We start from the raw sequence: 15,110 nt of genomic DNA, 5'->3' as shown, positions 1-15,110 counted from the left end.
CGGAGACGAGCCTCTGTTGCGTGCGATTTCTGTCGCTTCAAGTGTGTATATTGAAATTAGAAATTCTTAGATGATTGCCCAGGAAAGATACTGACTATGTTCGTCTTAGAAAAAGGAGATGTGATGGAAACAGACCAGTCTGTAGTAACTGCGTCGATTCGCAAGTTGAATGTAAATTCCAAGAACTTCCGATTCAACGGTTAGCTCTCAACTTTATTCAACTTATTGCAATAAGATTTTACTAATTTAGACCAAGATAGATTTGACAATGATAACATAAAGGTTTCAACAAAAATCGAAGAGAGACTCGAACGAATCGAAAAGCTTTTAGCCCGCCACGATCAACTTTTGAAAAGCTCCGCATTATCACAGCAACAAGAAGGTCCTTCTCCAACACCGCCGTCAACTAGTAATTTGTCGTCGCGTGAAGTACAGCGAAACATAGAGCTCTGGAATCCGTCTTTTTCATCAAGCAGTCCAGATGGTGGACTATTTTTTCCCGATGGTATATCGTACAACGAATCATTACCGTCTATATCTGCGCTGCCGGCATTTACAATTCCGGCAAAACATGATACAATGGCAGTCAGAGTTCTTGCCTTACCGCAGATTAAAGCGCTAGTAGGCGAGTATCCGCTTGATTATTTTTATAATATTGAAGCTAGACGACCGATTTCGTGGAATACGGTGGGGTCTGAGCTTATTGAGTTGCCGATACTTGATAATGCGGAATGCGATATTTTATTAACAAAATATCTATCCAAAGTATATGTTCATCATCCTATTATTGAACGTTCAGAGATATTATCATTATACAGCGATATAGTGCAGAACGGGTTTGATTGGAGCGTTAACTCGGGACTCATATTACTAATTCTGGCGCTGGGCGCCGTATCATCCGAACTACAAGATACTCGCTTAAAGGGCAGGCAACTCGCCGGACCCGAATATTTTAAACCTGCATATCGAATTATTTGGGACGCATCAGCCTCAGATTTGAGCGCGAATACTACTGTTGCACAGGGATTGGTTCTTGCGGGATTATATATGGCGTATATTGCGAGACCGCTAAATAGTTGGAAGTTTATACATGCGGCATCGACGAGTGTCCAGTTAAGTCTCGCACGATCGTCGACTTTCTCAATGCATACATCAGCAGACCAAAGGGACTCAGCACCACCGTCGTTTTCTGAAATCTGTGCGCGCAGGGAAGTCGAAGTGCGCATATTTTGGAGTTGTTTTCTCATTGAATGCGATCGTCTTGCTGAATTTGAACTACCCAGATCAGGCATCGAGTCAATTGTTGATGACATGCCACTACCGACTATATCTGATCCCGCTGATTCTTCACTGGTGTATTTCCTGGCCGAGATTTCGATTCGAAGATTACTTAATCGGGTTCATAACTCTTTGTATATCGGAAATGGACATATCAAAAGTCTTACTTCATTGTTGAAGATTTGCGAGGAATTGAACCGACAGCTTGAGTTATGGTATGATTCAATTCCCGAGCCCGTCCGACCAGATTTGAGTACGACATCATTAGATACAGGTGACAATGATAGAGAGAGTGTACTACGAATCAGGTACTATGCTACGCGTCATATCATATTTCGACCATTTGTTCTGCGAGTTATAAATTGTTCGGAGGAAGACTACGGGATACATAGAACTCGCGTGTTTGAGAACTGTTGTAAATGTCTAGAAAGTATTCGAAATTATATCTATTGCACCGGATATCTTCTGCGCAAGCCAACTCCTTATACATGGACATTATCGCAGAGCTTGTTTGGAGCTATTCTGGTTATAACGGCGGCAGCGGTCGATGGTGGGGTATTGAAGGAATATGTGCCTGATGTGCGGGAATTGCAGGATATTGTGCTGAAGAATATCAGGCCGTGGACTGAGGATGGGAATAGTATTACCAACGTGGTTAGGATTCTCGAACACATCCAATGGAGGCAAGGATGAGGCTTAATAAAGAAATATTTAAAAAATATTAGCTGTTTAGTGTTCAAATATTGGTCGACATCACGTGCTGATTACAATCGGCTATCGTCCCGGCCACCGGCTACGAAACTCTGTTAATTGCCTTACACCACTGTTCAACAAAAGTAAGCACTTGCAGCATACGGGCGCTGGCTGTAAAATAGACACCATACCAATGGCATCGAGTGATTCTGACGGTACGAGTTTTGACGAAAAGACGACGATCATCGGCGACTCTGAAATTGACGAGGTTGTTGATGTTATGGGTGAATCTTCGTCGCTATTATGTGGTGAGAAAGGGAATGATATAACAAAAAATGAGTACGGAAGTCTAGAAAAGAGTAATAAGGTCACCGAAAAAGAGGATGAAGAGGATGAAGAGGATGAATATGTTTATCAAGCTGCGTTAATTGATGCAAAGTTGAAAAATGGGGAGTACGTATATTTGATAGTTTCTTCCTCTTATTTTTTTTAGACTAGTTTTTAACAATTTTGTAAATATAGACCGGCGTGGACCGAAGAAGAAGAAAATATAGTACGCAGAAAAACAGATCTGCGAGTGATGATTCTCGCATGTGTGATGTTTTTCTCTTTGGATCTCGATAGATCTAATATTCAACAAGTGTTATCATCTGATTTCCTATTCGATACCAGTATGACTACAAACGATTACAATATCGGACAATCTCTCTTCCTTATTTTCTTTCTTTCGCTTGAGGTCCCATCGCAGATGATGAATAAAAGATTTGGTCCAGAGAGATGGTTACCGACAATTATGACAGCATGGGGAATCGTCTCGACTATCCAAGTCTTCATCCAAGCCCGACCTTTCTTTCTTTTCACGCGAGCCGCGCTCGGATTCTGTGAAGGTGGATTCGTGTCCGGATTAGCCTTTTATGTATCTTCGTTTTATAAAACTGATGAACTGTCAATTCGCCTATCGTGGATCTGGGCAACGCAGGCAGGAACTAATGTTTTGTCTGCGCTTATGGCTTCGGCGATTTTGTTGATGGATGTAGGCGTTTTGAAGAATTGGCAATGGCTCCTTCTTTTAGAAGGACTGCTGACAACAGCTATTGGCGTCGCTACATTTTTCCTAATTCCATCTCTCAAGACAGCCAAAGTGGCTAGTATATTCACGCCACGCGAGGCGGTTATTTTGAAAGTGCGAGTAGAACAAGATGATCCGTCGAAACGAAACCAGAGTAACAAAGACGTTGGCAAACGACAATCAGCAAAGAAGATTTTCCAAGAGATTTTCGGCACTATTACTGATAAATATCTTGTTCCAATTTTCTTATTAGGCTATGTTGGATTCATTCCGTCAGTCACGTTGCGATATTACTTTCCGATTAATATGCGCGTGCTAATGTTCAGCACGACGGCTATAAATCTGTTGATTATTCCCTACGCTGTTATAAATATCATTTCGACAACGTCATTTAGCAGACTTTCCGATTTCTACCGCACGAAATGGATATTCGCAATCTTATCAGCAATATGGGTTTTTCCCAACTTAATTTTCCTACAATTCCTACCATACTCAGCGAGTAGATGGTGGCGGTACGCGTCTTATACATTCACCTTAGGATACCCCTATTATCAACCAATCCTCGTCTCATGGGTATCTGCCAATTCCAACGATCCAGATCGCCGCGCCCTTGCGCAAGCTATTTACAATATCGCAGTGCAGCTAGGAAATTTAACTGCCGCAAATATATTTCAAGAAAGTGATGCGCCGTATTATGTTAAAGGCTATTATATTCTTTTAGCCTTAAATATTGCGTCTATGATTTTAGCATTCGGTATAATGGGATTTTACAGACGTGAAAATATGAGGAGAGAAAAAATTTGGGAGAAGATGACAGAGGAAGAGAGAGAAGTTTATAGACGTACTTCCACTGATCGAGGGAATTTGAAGTTGGACTTTAGACTGAGGATTTAGGCGGTTCTATTTTTTTTATTTTTTTTTGCATTTCTCTTTGAAGGGGGTTTACTTTTCTGTTTAGTTAGCGGTTGTATATTATGAGAATTAAGTAGTTTATGCGATATTTTAGAAACGCCATATGCAAAAGATCAACAAAATAAAGATAACCCAGAACGCCTATTCCATCTTTTGAAAATAGAATTCATCAAAAGCAAAGCAATTAAGATAACATTAAACAGTTAAATTGTCAAGTTCATTTTCAATAGCGTCAACAAATTCCTCCTCGCCACTATTTTCAAGTCCCATATCCTTATTCTCCTTTTTCATTCGTCTAACCACATCTTTAACCATTTTTATATGTTTTTTACTCTTTTCATGAGATTGCATTTGCTTTTCCGACTTGAATGATTTATTACAAATCACGCATTCAAAAATTATAATGTCGTCTTCTTCATCGTAGTCGTCGGATAGATTATCCTCGTTTTCAATGATTGAAGTTGTTGTCGTCGTAGCTGGAATCCTGTATTTATCTTCAACATTGTCTTCTTCATCTTCTTCTCCTTCTTCTTTTTCTTCTTCATGTTCTTGTTGTCGCTGCTGCTCTTCTTGGTTAGACTCAACAGTTGTTTCAGCTGTCGAATCGGCATTTCTCTTCTTCTTTCTATCACCATACTCTTCTTCCCAAAACATTTCGTCTTTAGCAGAGGGCACAGCCCATTCTTGCGCCTCATACTTCTTCGAGCGTTCTCTGTGAGCGGCTCTCGCTCGAGCCGCTTGTTCTTTCACTTTTACAGCCATATCTTGCTGCTTTTGCTCGCGCTCCGCTGATGGTGATTTTCCTCTTGGATCGCGTTTTCTGATGAATGCGACGAAAGCCTGTACACATGTTAATATTTCAAGATCACAAGGTAAAAAAACAGGTTTACAACAAAAAAGGAAAAAAGCATACCCGAACTGTATCGTTATACTCTTTTTTCCCGGCATCTCGCAGCTTTTTATTTTCTTTCTCCATTGCGCGCCGGACACGTCGTTCCGGCGCAGCGGCTAAATTATACGCATCACACCATGCGAATGATTTTATCGTGGAGAAACTGCTCCATCTTGAATAAAAATTTCTAACATCAGGAGACCATGATGTCGAGCTATTCCCGAAATCAGGAAGCAAGTCATCGGAATCGTCATCCAGAGCCTCTTGTTCTTCTTGAGAAAGCTGCGCAAAGACTTTCCTAGCGATTGTGAAGAATCCGATTTCAGAATCATCCATGATTGCAAATAACCCTGGGTCAAAGAATCGTAAAAGATCCGAGATTGTGGTTCCTGATTGGAAGGTCGAGGCCCCGGGTGCTGATGAAGACGATGGTGCTTCATCGCGTAAAATCTGTTCTCGATGCGAATCATACCATGCTCTCTATCCGATCCCATTCAAATCAGTCACTTTGTCCTTGAGGAATGTGAATAAATCAAAATAAAACTCACCTCATCAGGATCAGATAGAATCTCGTAAGCGGCCTGCACTAATGCAAATTTCTGCGTGGCTTCTTCAACATTATCCATATTCTTATCCGGATGTAACAGCAATGCTTGTCGCCGATACGCTTTCCGAATCTCGTCGGCGCTCGCATCGCGTCGTAATTCGAGAATCTCGTAATAGCAAGTCTTCATAGTCTTCTTTTGTTCTTTTTTTTTTCGTTTTCGTTTTTGAGTCACTTTATCCTAGCGTAGTGCAGTGGAAATATACGCAGAACGAAAAAAATTACCAAGAGCTGGGAGTACTGTGCGGCTTTACTTCTATTCTCTGATTAAAGTTTATCGCTGTAGTTTTAAAGGACGGCATATTTCGTAAGTAGTCTCAATATTAAACAACCGAACTATAAATTTGCTGATTTTCGCAAATCTATATATTTAAATAAATAAAAGGATTTGTAATGAGATTATGACTCTAATAAATATTCGCACAGTCAAACGTACTGTCTTAGAACTACGAACAATTTCAAACTTCAGACTTCAAACTTCAAACTTCAAACTTCAAACTTCAAAAAGCAATCTCTGTGCCCATTATAATAAAGCAATATACAAACATAAAGACTAAAAATGCAATGTTCGCCTAAAACTCATAATCAAAATAAATGCAACCTATAATACAAATACACATCACTGATTCGTCCAAAACTAAACATAAGCGCAGATCCATCAAATCAAATCCAAGTCATACAAATCCCTCATACAGACGCCTGCTCTTTCTTTGCCGGCACATACCCTTTCCTCTCTTTAATAGCATTATACTCCGCCTTTGTCAGCCTTGTTCGCGGGAAAATTCGCGAATAGACATAATTGTTAGGATGGACATAGCGCGCATGTTCAAAGTCATATCTCATAGTTTTCAAGTGCCGATTGATGTTGCCCTTGGTTGCAAAGACATGCCCGCAGCGACACTCAAATGCTTCTTCATAAACGTCCTCGGAATAATCTCCGCTACAGTTTGCAGTTTCGGGAATAGCGCTGCCGTTCTGCTTACTGGCTGTGGGAATCGGATCGGACAATATAGATCTGCCGTTGACTTGTAAAGAAGAAGCACTTGATGGTACACTAGACTTTAAAGTACCGTTGGAAGAGATACTAATGCGACGATATGTGAATGGTTCATCGGTTGGCTTCGGAGATGTAGGCGGTATAGGATTCTCAAAAAGTACTCGTCGACGTTTAGTAGACTCGGGCTTTTCTACACGAGAAGGCGAAGATGGAGAAGGACGTTTAAGAAACGCTTTGGGTGGAGAAGTCGAAACAAACTGGTTTGCTGGTAGAGCTCTGTATGACTGGTCCGAGTGCAGAGGAGGTGGCAGTCGCGGAGGCGGTGCGCGCGTGCCGTCAAAAGAGACTGGTAGAAGATGGCTTGATACCTGCGAGGCGAGTGCTTGCGGCGGTGACTGAGTCTGTGTAGCATATGGAGAGTAAGAAAGAGCGGGGGAAGCAGTCACTGGAACGCCTGAGGCCGGCATGGAAGAGAACGGTGGCAGATAGGTTTGCTGTCGTTGTTGCTGTTGCTGCTGCTGTTGCTGCTGAAGATATATGATATGATTTTGCTCTTGAATACGTCGTTGCAACTCTTCTTGTTGACGTATTTGTCGCTCATATATATCATGTTTGTCATCAGGTGACCGACTAGAATCGTAAGCCGAGATGGACGGCAAGACGGGGAGACTTGAGACAGGCAAAGGAGATGTAGAAGCCGCGGCCGGATGTACTGATTTCTTTGACTTGCGTGATGACCGGTCCAAGTCTTGCTCAACCGAAGCAGAAGCAGCAGCAGATGAGATTGCAGGAGCGCGACGGCGCGTCGCCGGCTCATCGGAATCCTGCCGCCGCTCTTCGACTGCGCTAATATCCTGACTAGGTTCGCGATCATCGCGCTCGGACGAATCGTCTACATGCCTTCTACGGGCCGGATTTGTCGATACCGGACGGCGCTTGCGAAAGCGGTGTCGGGCCCTGAGTTTCTTTGGCGGAGCTGCGTGTTCGGCGACGTCTTCGCGGGGCGGAGTGCGTTCCGGTGGGGGCGGGGGAGGAGCAGGCTGGGGTCTACTCGATGTTGAGCCCATGGTGAAGGAAGAACAATAAAATAATTATGAGATAGAATATAACAAAAGGAAATGAGAATAATATAGAAAGAATAAGACGATATAGCTAGAAGATAGAAAAAAGAAGAGTGGGGAAGAGGAGAACAGGAAGTGTTGTGCTCGATTCGAGAAAATAACGACCCATGCATCTGTCAGCCAATGGCGGGTCAGAAACAAGCCTCATACAGCACAATTCGCCGCGTCTCAGAGAAGCTAAACCAAATCTGGCATATTTCTGGCACAACTGGGTCAGTAGATAGTTGTGCATAAATGAGAACAGTGATGAATAACGATGGCAATCAAAGAGTAAAAGGTCGATAAAAAAGTCAGAGGACAGGAATAATTATATACAAACTTAGAACTTTTCTAAAAAAAATTTGAATGAATGACTGAGTGCACAAATAAATACCGACTTTCCACCGAGATCATTTCGATCCAGTACAGTTTTCTTACAGCATAACATCTCTTATATTCACTCTCTTTCAACTCTACTCTCCAAAAATGTAAGTTTTAATATTATTTATGATAAATATCGCTTTTAACATTCATTTAATCTAACTAAAACACATAAAAAAAAATAAGAAAAATTGAATGCCTCCAAACGGATTTGAACCGTTGATCTCGGCATTACTAGTGCCGCGCCTTACCAACTTGGCCATAGAGGCTACTTTCGATAAAAAAATTTTTTAATGGTTTATTATTATCTAAAAGCAAGCTATATTTGACAAATTGCGCTATTCTAACAGAATATGGATAGTAAATATGTTATTTGGTATATTGTTTTGATTATTGTGCCGTACGCACAGTATATTACAGAAGTAAGGAGAAAGGCTAGTCTTGAAAGTTTAAACTTGCTCATGGAACTCTGATTTCTATGTTTCCGACCCCGGCAACCGACTAGGATCGTCGCTCTGCCCTATTTTCCTGTCTATTTATTCTATGATATTCCCTGAGATTAATTGTAGGCAAGGAGACCTGTCTACCAAGAAGCAAGGGACTGGCGCGGTGTGACCTGGCCACCGCATGACTGATAGAGTCCATGCATAAATCGCAAGCCAAACCCAGAGCTCGGCACAACAGTCTGCTCTCGGCCGAAAGTAGTGTATGTTTCGCAATGGGACAATGAGACCAGGATACAATGATACAATGCTACAAGGATACAATGAATAGGGCGAACCGAGATAGAGACAATAGCTAGCAGTAGTATGCTATCTATTCAGTGCACTAATTATTTCCGATACCGAACTACGAAAAAGATATGGTATCGGTAGTTTTAATGCGAACTCCTATGAAAGTAATCGTAAAGAGTATAGATGAAATACACACTCATTACTACTCAAGTCAACAGCTTGTAGCTCTGCATCGCTGACGGGAGATGAAGAGAGCGTGAGTTTATATGGCGGTAGCGGAGTAGATGGTAAGGGGACAGACGTTTCGTGCGCTGTCGCTGCTGCTGCCGTCGGAAGTGAAGAGCTGCCAAGATACGCGACCGCCGCTGCCGTGCCGATTAGTCCCTACTTATCCAGACATCCGCAATATCAAGACCTGACATGATAAGATGCGATAGTCCTTCCATACTGTAAGTGTCACTTACAAAGATGTCACGCCAACCATTCAGCTTCTGACCGATTGGAATGCCAAATCCTTCATTGCCTAGACACCGGAACATTTTATCCGTAGCCTCTTCTACAAATTCATAATCTATATCCAAAAGTATGGCTATAGCGCCGTTGCCAGAGATTACAAGCTCAGCAGTTCTAGCATTGGCCGTCTTATTGCAATCTATGACCATCTGCTTCAGCTCCTCAAACCCTGTCTGCCTGGTATAGTCTATTGCACACAATACGAGCCCTGTCATGTATACTAGAAATAACACCAGCATTATCATGCTGTGCCTAATTTCACTATATACCATTTTTATTTGTAAATCCCCACTTCACCTAACCGGTAGAATACCTGGTTATGCCTTGTGTCAAAGAACTCGGAGTAATTCAAAGCATTTAGGGTTGGCAGCTTTAAATCCTGAGTCTGAAGTAACTCTAGGGCTCATAACCTCTTACATTTGCTGCTTGTTAGTGGAAAGGGCTACATTCTCAAAAGCCTTGCTTCATTAGTTATTATGCCGACTCAGATGCCATTACCCTAATCCACATTGGCATTCCACACCTTCAAACCAATCCTGCCATAATACAATTACCATCAAGCCGGACGATTCGTATGTTTACATCTGCCCTTTTTCGAGCAGAATAAACGAAAAATGCCGCCGTTACATCTTCTTCCTGATACAAAATACTCTGAGCCAACGCCTTCGGCTACGCAGGATCTAATCTCACTTTTCGGCCTCTCGAATCTTGCTTTGTCTGTCGCGCGACAGCATGCCGACGGCAGTAAGAATAAATTACGAAAGAGTTATAAAGGTTTCATTGCCGATTTACCAGGTATTTTTTCTCTTTTTTTGCTTTTTCTTTTCCATTCGTTGTGTATCATGATTTTAATAAACAATGCACAGGCAAAAATGAAATCCCTACCGAACACTACCTCCTCCGTCTCCTCTACGCCCCGCAAAACGACCTTCCTCCGCCATCTATCACATCAACTCTCGATCCTCCCCTCCTCGACTCAGTCTTCACAATGGAAAAGACTCCGGATACCGGAATCCCTGGATTTGATCCGACCACTCTGGGTATTATGTCGGCTCCGATGTCCCCCCCTCCGGCCACTGCCTCTACGAAACGAGACAGACAGTCAGCCGGCGCCGAGTCTTCGGCAGGCGAAGAGCGCGGTAGGAAAAAGTCCAAAAGGCGGAATGGCGCAATAACTGGTGGTGAGGCGAGTGATGCCGGTGGAGTCTCGACTGATGGCGGTAGTTCGAGAAAGAAAAAGAGAAAAACTCATGTGTAGTTTTCTTCAAATATCTTGTATATACATTGCATTAATATCGGTGTTGGAGGTGTCTCATTTTCCTGATTAATATATCGAATGTTCATAAATCTACAAACTACATTGCTATTCACATATATAGGTTTTTTATCTTATCACTCGTCTCTTTGAAGCTTACACACACAAATTGAAAACTACTAAAATGCTTGGATATAAATATACATTTTTTCGTCATTTATTTTTGTTTCAGACTATATGCACACCATACTCTCTTGTCGCCTTTTTTTGATTAAAAACACCATGTTCCCACAAAAAACCGAATTAATAGAAAAGCGGAAAAAAAGCAACCTATATGTACACTTTCCATACAGATCCCCTTTAACCCTCAAGTCTCAGCTTAGCGGTAGGATTGGTAACCTTAAGACCAAGAGCCTTAGCCTTCTCAAGAATAGCGATGCGCTTGCGGGACGAAACGTTGTGGGCAATCTCGGCGGCGTAGGTGAGCGAGTGCATGAGCAGGACCTCGACATCGGCGACGTTGCGAACGAGGAAGGCCTTGTGGCCTGAGGGCATCAAGTGGCGAGTCTTCTTGTTCGATCCGTATCCAATCTTAGGCATGGCCGAAGTACCCTTAAAACTAGACAATAGCAGATGCTTCGTTAGATTTTTTGTTCGATATTGATGTAAAAGGTGTGGATCTTGCTGGATTCAAAGCTACTAATTCCACTTGTATAATCAAGTTACGAATTCAATAACTTTTCTTTTCTTGTATTCTTCTTCATTCACTCTTTTATTCGTTCAGAACCACCATATCTGCCCAATTTTTCCAACTCCAGATTCACACAGATCCACACTCAAAAACCAGACTCTCACTTACCGACGTCGGATACGCGAGTCAATACCCTTGGGTTTCCGCCACGATTCAGAAACTCCAATGACACGGTCTGACTGCCATCTCTTAAACTTGGTAGTCTTCTTCTTGACGATCTTGGGGTGCGGAGCTGCGGGGGCCATTGTTGCTGTTGATGCGGACAATTGAAAATGTGGCCGGTTGTAGTCTTAGCAAGAAGTATGAGATTCGAGGATTCTGCTACCCACACACTCTCGGCTGCCTGATAAAAGGGCCGTGACTGTGTTTTATCAGCAAGTATATATGTAGGGTTATACCCTACATATACTTCAGTCAGATTGCAAGAATGATGACTAACAAACCTTAAACGATAAGATAGCGATTAGAGTTTCCAGGTCGATAGCTAAAGCTTTGATTGAGGGCATCTCCAGATTTTTTTTTGAAATGATTACTTCGCCAAAAGATGTCTCCACCGTCAATTTCTCCCGTATTAACATCTACTACTACGGTTTCAAAACTCTCGCGAAATATACGCCTTGCAATATTTGAAACCGATCCAGATAACGTGACGGTATGCGGGTCCTTTGCGCAGTTGTTCGAGACGCTATTCACGAATAGCACGACGGAAAAGGAGGAGGCTCTTGAAAATGTCCATCTCGAGCTTGTTAATTTTAATGTCGTCAAGGGAAACTATCCTGCGCCTGGAGACTTTGATGGAATATTGATTACTGGTTCTCGTATGTATAAACTGATTGCGTATATCCCAACTCCCGAGACAGAGTGGCTAACTTTATACCGTATATGAGAATAGGCGCGACAGCGTTCGACTGCGAGAAATGGATTATCAATTTGTCTGATTACATTTACAAAGCATATACAACATCCACGACCCGTCTTGTCGGAATCTGCTTCGGTCACCAGATAATCGCGCGCGCACTCGGCGGCGTCGTCGAGCAGAACCCGAAAGGTTGGGAAGTTTCAGTCACGGCACTCAGCATGGACTCGGAGGGTATAGCAGCAAAGCTATTTCCTGAGGCGGCGCAGGTCGGTGAGCTGATATTACAAGAGATGCACAGAGATCATGTCGCGACTGTGCCTGACGGCGTTCACATATTCGCCTCGTCGCCGGTGTCGCCTGTACAAGGCATGTTTGTGCCAAAGAAGCTGTTAACATTACAAGGGCACCCGGAATTTAACTCTGAGGTGGCGCGAGCTCTCGTCGAGAGAGTCATTAGAGACGGAGGGTTGACTGAAGAACAGGGAAAGGATGCCCTGGCACGGGTGGAGAAGAAGAACCATGGGGGAGCAGTGGGAAAGGCGGTGGTGCGATTTTTGAGCGGAGTTTTAGATGAATAATGGATTATTCCTAGAGTTTCGGAGTCTTTTGATGTTTGTACAAGTAATTTAATGACGGTTATGAATATATGCTTTTGTATCTCTTTCTCAGAAGTTCAAGAACTCATACGATTCTTTTGAGAATATGACGCTCAACAGATCATCTCAAATATCAATTGGAAAACCGATTTCATGAGATGCTATTCTTTGGGCACATAATTTTACTAATTGGTCGTTGACATCTTTCCATCTCATTTCAAATTTCACTAATTCCTGAGCCGCACATTTCCTCCTAAACTCGAGCAGAAGTAAACTCCTTAACATGTGAAAATCTTCGACATCCACAAATTGTACTCGAAGATGGCTTCTCACGACCTTATTATAAAGAATTTGAATAATATGCAATTACGCATTAACTCGATGTTTGAACAGCAAAAGAGAGATCATCATGAATTACTCGAACAGCTTGATATCTTGCGTTCTACTGTCGACAAGACTATTCTTATCAGCAATAATACTATCGAAACACCCAACGGCTCTGAAAGGAGTGCAGGCAGTGACTATAAGAAGTTGGTTTTGCCATTACCAAGTGAGCCGGTGGATAGCAGTATCCCGCCATCTGCTTTCTCATCATATACCGCAGAACTCGAACGAATAAAAAGCGAATAGTGAGTTATTCATATGCATACAGCCTCTTTCTACTCATACTAATCAAGAAAACAGTACCGATCTTGCAAAATACATTTCATCAATACAAGATCAATTGTCAAAGATACCACACCTTCCAAATGACAAGCCCAAGACAACGCCGATTCTCGCGCCGATTCAAGAAAATATAAAGGATTACTGGGCTCAGGCTGAAGTCTCAGAGCAATCAAGTATGCTTGTAAATGTCGGATTAGGTGTTCATTTGGAAATGTCACTGGAAGAAGCTAGGAGTTGGACTAGTAAGGCTGTCGAAAGTCTACAGTTGCGAATTGATGCGCTGTCGAAGCAGATTGTTTAGTTATCAAGGTCCTAGATATATACACCAAAAGCAAAAAGAAAGATTAGAAAATCCAACCCAAACGCCTTATAAAATTATTTACAATGCACACACTTAATCTGCTTGTCCATCAACTTGCTCCGCCATTGTAGCAATCTCAGCCTCGTCTTCGCTAACCAAATTTGAGGAATCCCTGCGCTTCCGCGCACTTTCTTTCAAATTATCCCATCGTCCTTTAAGTCTTCCGTTTGCAATTTTCAATTTCTCATTCTCAGCAACCAATCTTTCAATTTCATTCTCAAGCTCTCTTGTGCGTCTACTTTCTCTAGTCCTTATATCCATCTTTAATTTCGCCAAACCGTTTCTCAACACGTCGCGCTGACGGCGTAGATTCGATTCATGAGCGGCACAGCTACTTGATAGCTCAGAGGCCAGAGTCATTGTTGACTGCGATAGTTGTTGAAACGAAGGATTCTCGTAGTCGGTGCCGTCCTTGTGTGTCGGTGGAACTAGATAATAAGACTCAACACCACCTCCGCCAAACATATCAAATTGTTGCCCCCCAGCAAGTGCAGAGTTCTGACGACGCAAAATTTCAAATGAAGCTAGAATTTTATTAGAAGACTGGTATATCTTATTTATACTAGCCTCCAATGATGCGTTGAATTTACTGAAAAGGTCATCATTGCTATTGTGGCCTATAGCGGCAGCAGCCATAGCAGCAGCAGCCAGTGGCGACGGGGGTGTATCAGCAGCAGCATGTGATAATCGTGCGCGATGCTTGACATTGACATAATGCTGATCAATATCACTAGCTTCTATACCACGAGCCGACGCCAAACTAGTCGCCAAAGCGCCCGAGCTCTTCGTCGCGCTCGCAACGTGCCGAGTACTGGTTTGCTCATAAGCATGCTTAAATATCTCTGGATTCGCTTCAAGATTGGTCTTGATTTGATCAGACATCTGCTTGTATTTTTTCTGTAATATTTCGAGCATTCGCAGAGCTTCGGGATCGTGTGTAGTTGCTTTTACTGATTCGAATGCGCTTGACGCGGCGGAGTAGAGTGTAATTGCATCATTTGGTCGGCCAGAGAGGATCGCCGTGTCTGCTTTGGCCGCTTGTGCATGAGCCTAGAATGAACAGTCAGATATTTATAAATTAATGATAAACAATCTAATCCAGATACTTTTTGCAGACCCGTATCGTCCATGGTGATGAGCAGATCAGGTTGGTCAATGTATGAAGTAGTCGACTAACGAATAAAGATTCGTTGGGACATTGATAACTTACAGGTTGCAAGTGAGTGCTTGGAGTAGATGTCATCACTCTAAATTTTGGTCCTCTTTCCGCTACTGTTAACAACGTAAAAAAAAGATGATTGGACTTCTATTTATTCTAATGACTTAATGAAATTTGCTGAAACAAAACAAACCAAATATAACAGTGAACTCTGAACACCAAAACCTGCTTGCTCCCAGTTTAAAATAAACAATGATGTAACAACGCGTAACCAATTTAAATAATGATGC

At 42.4% G+C, this 15,110-nt stretch overlaps 10 protein-coding genes across 10 annotated transcripts; 5 read left to right on the top strand and 5 right to left on the bottom strand.

Moving 5' to 3' along the window:
- Positions 1–96: 96 nt before the first annotated feature.
- On the top strand, positions 97–1,971 carry V2V93DRAFT_378816 (uncharacterized protein; the record flags this gene model as incomplete). Its single annotated transcript, XM_066911979.1, has 2 exons — positions 97–199; positions 257–1,971. The coding sequence occupies 2 exons, from the start codon at positions 97–99 to the stop codon at positions 1,969–1,971; spliced, it is 1,818 nt and encodes a 605-aa protein (XP_066767585.1).
- Positions 1,972–2,068: 97 nt separating this feature from the next.
- On the top strand, positions 2,069–4,041 carry V2V93DRAFT_163395 (major facilitator superfamily domain-containing protein). Its single transcript, XM_066906900.1, has 2 exons — positions 2,069–2,424; positions 2,494–4,041. The coding sequence occupies exons 1-2, from the start codon at positions 2,165–2,167 to the stop codon at positions 3,932–3,934; spliced, it is 1,701 nt and encodes a 566-aa protein (XP_066767584.1). The 5' UTR covers positions 2,069–2,164; the 3' UTR covers positions 3,935–4,041.
- On the bottom strand, positions 4,001–5,653 carry V2V93DRAFT_365872 (DnaJ domain-containing protein). The gene is made up of 3 exons (XM_066909185.1): positions 5,393–5,653; positions 4,866–5,324; positions 4,001–4,792 (listed from the first exon to the last, which is right to left on the bottom strand). Exons 1-3 carry the CDS (start codon positions 5,576–5,578, stop codon positions 4,148–4,150), a joined length of 1,290 nt encoding a protein of 429 aa, XP_066767583.1. The 5' UTR covers positions 5,579–5,653; the 3' UTR covers positions 4,001–4,147.
- Positions 5,654–5,831: 178 nt separating this feature from the next.
- On the bottom strand, positions 5,832–7,620 carry V2V93DRAFT_365871 (uncharacterized protein). The gene has a single exon (XM_066909184.1). It carries the CDS (start codon positions 7,510–7,512, stop codon positions 6,136–6,138), a length of 1,377 nt encoding a protein of 458 aa, XP_066767582.1. The 5' UTR covers positions 7,513–7,620; the 3' UTR covers positions 5,832–6,135.
- Positions 7,621–8,456: 836 nt separating this feature from the next.
- On the bottom strand, positions 8,457–9,605 carry V2V93DRAFT_384886 (uncharacterized protein). Its single transcript, XM_066912224.1, has 2 exons — positions 9,125–9,605; positions 8,457–9,044 (listed from the first exon to the last, which is right to left on the bottom strand). The coding sequence occupies exons 1-2, from the start codon at positions 9,443–9,445 to the stop codon at positions 8,817–8,819; spliced, it is 549 nt and encodes a 182-aa protein (XP_066767581.1). The 5' UTR covers positions 9,446–9,605; the 3' UTR covers positions 8,457–8,816.
- Positions 9,606–9,701: 96 nt separating this feature from the next.
- Positions 9,702–10,641, top strand: V2V93DRAFT_365868 (mediator complex, subunit Med19). The gene is made up of 2 exons (XM_066909183.1): positions 9,702–9,968; positions 10,040–10,641. The coding sequence occupies exons 1-2, from the start codon at positions 9,788–9,790 to the stop codon at positions 10,429–10,431; spliced, it is 573 nt and encodes a 190-aa protein (XP_066767580.1). The 5' UTR covers positions 9,702–9,787; the 3' UTR covers positions 10,432–10,641.
- Positions 10,562–11,469, bottom strand: V2V93DRAFT_365865 (60S ribosomal protein eL32). The gene is made up of 2 exons (XM_066909182.1): positions 11,288–11,469; positions 10,562–11,047 (listed from the first exon to the last, which is right to left on the bottom strand). Exons 1-2 carry the CDS (start codon positions 11,422–11,424, stop codon positions 10,789–10,791), a joined length of 396 nt encoding a protein of 131 aa, XP_066767579.1. The 5' UTR covers positions 11,425–11,469; the 3' UTR covers positions 10,562–10,788.
- A 51-nt stretch (positions 11,470–11,520) lies between these two features.
- V2V93DRAFT_365864 (class I glutamine amidotransferase-like protein) lies at positions 11,521–12,701 on the top strand (the record flags this gene model as incomplete). Its single annotated transcript, XM_066909181.1, has 2 exons — positions 11,521–11,997; positions 12,072–12,701. Coding segments are annotated over exons 1-2 (815 nt in total), but the record flags the coding sequence as incomplete, so codon positions are not given.
- Positions 12,702–12,892: 191 nt separating this feature from the next.
- V2V93DRAFT_365862 (uncharacterized protein) lies at positions 12,893–13,686 on the top strand. Its single transcript, XM_066909180.1, has 2 exons — positions 12,893–13,263; positions 13,319–13,686. Exons 1-2 carry the CDS (start codon positions 12,956–12,958, stop codon positions 13,599–13,601), a joined length of 591 nt encoding a protein of 196 aa, XP_066767577.1. The 5' UTR covers positions 12,893–12,955; the 3' UTR covers positions 13,602–13,686.
- Positions 13,514–14,944, bottom strand: V2V93DRAFT_365861 (uncharacterized protein). Its single transcript, XM_066909179.1, has 2 exons — positions 14,768–14,944; positions 13,514–14,711 (listed from the first exon to the last, which is right to left on the bottom strand). The coding sequence occupies exons 1-2, from the start codon at positions 14,789–14,791 to the stop codon at positions 13,695–13,697; spliced, it is 1,041 nt and encodes a 346-aa protein (XP_066767576.1). The 5' UTR covers positions 14,792–14,944; the 3' UTR covers positions 13,514–13,694.
- Between the last annotated feature and the right edge of the window lie 166 nt (positions 14,945–15,110).

This window comes from Kockiozyma suomiensis (assembly GCF_038497685.1).
Source record: "Kockiozyma suomiensis strain NRRL Y-17356 unplaced genomic scaffold V2V93scaffold_3, whole genome shotgun sequence".
In the NCBI taxonomy this organism is placed as follows: domain Eukaryota; kingdom Fungi; phylum Ascomycota; class Lipomycetes; order Lipomycetales; family Lipomycetaceae; genus Kockiozyma; species Kockiozyma suomiensis.
This window is presented reverse-complemented; position numbering and strand designations above follow the sequence as displayed.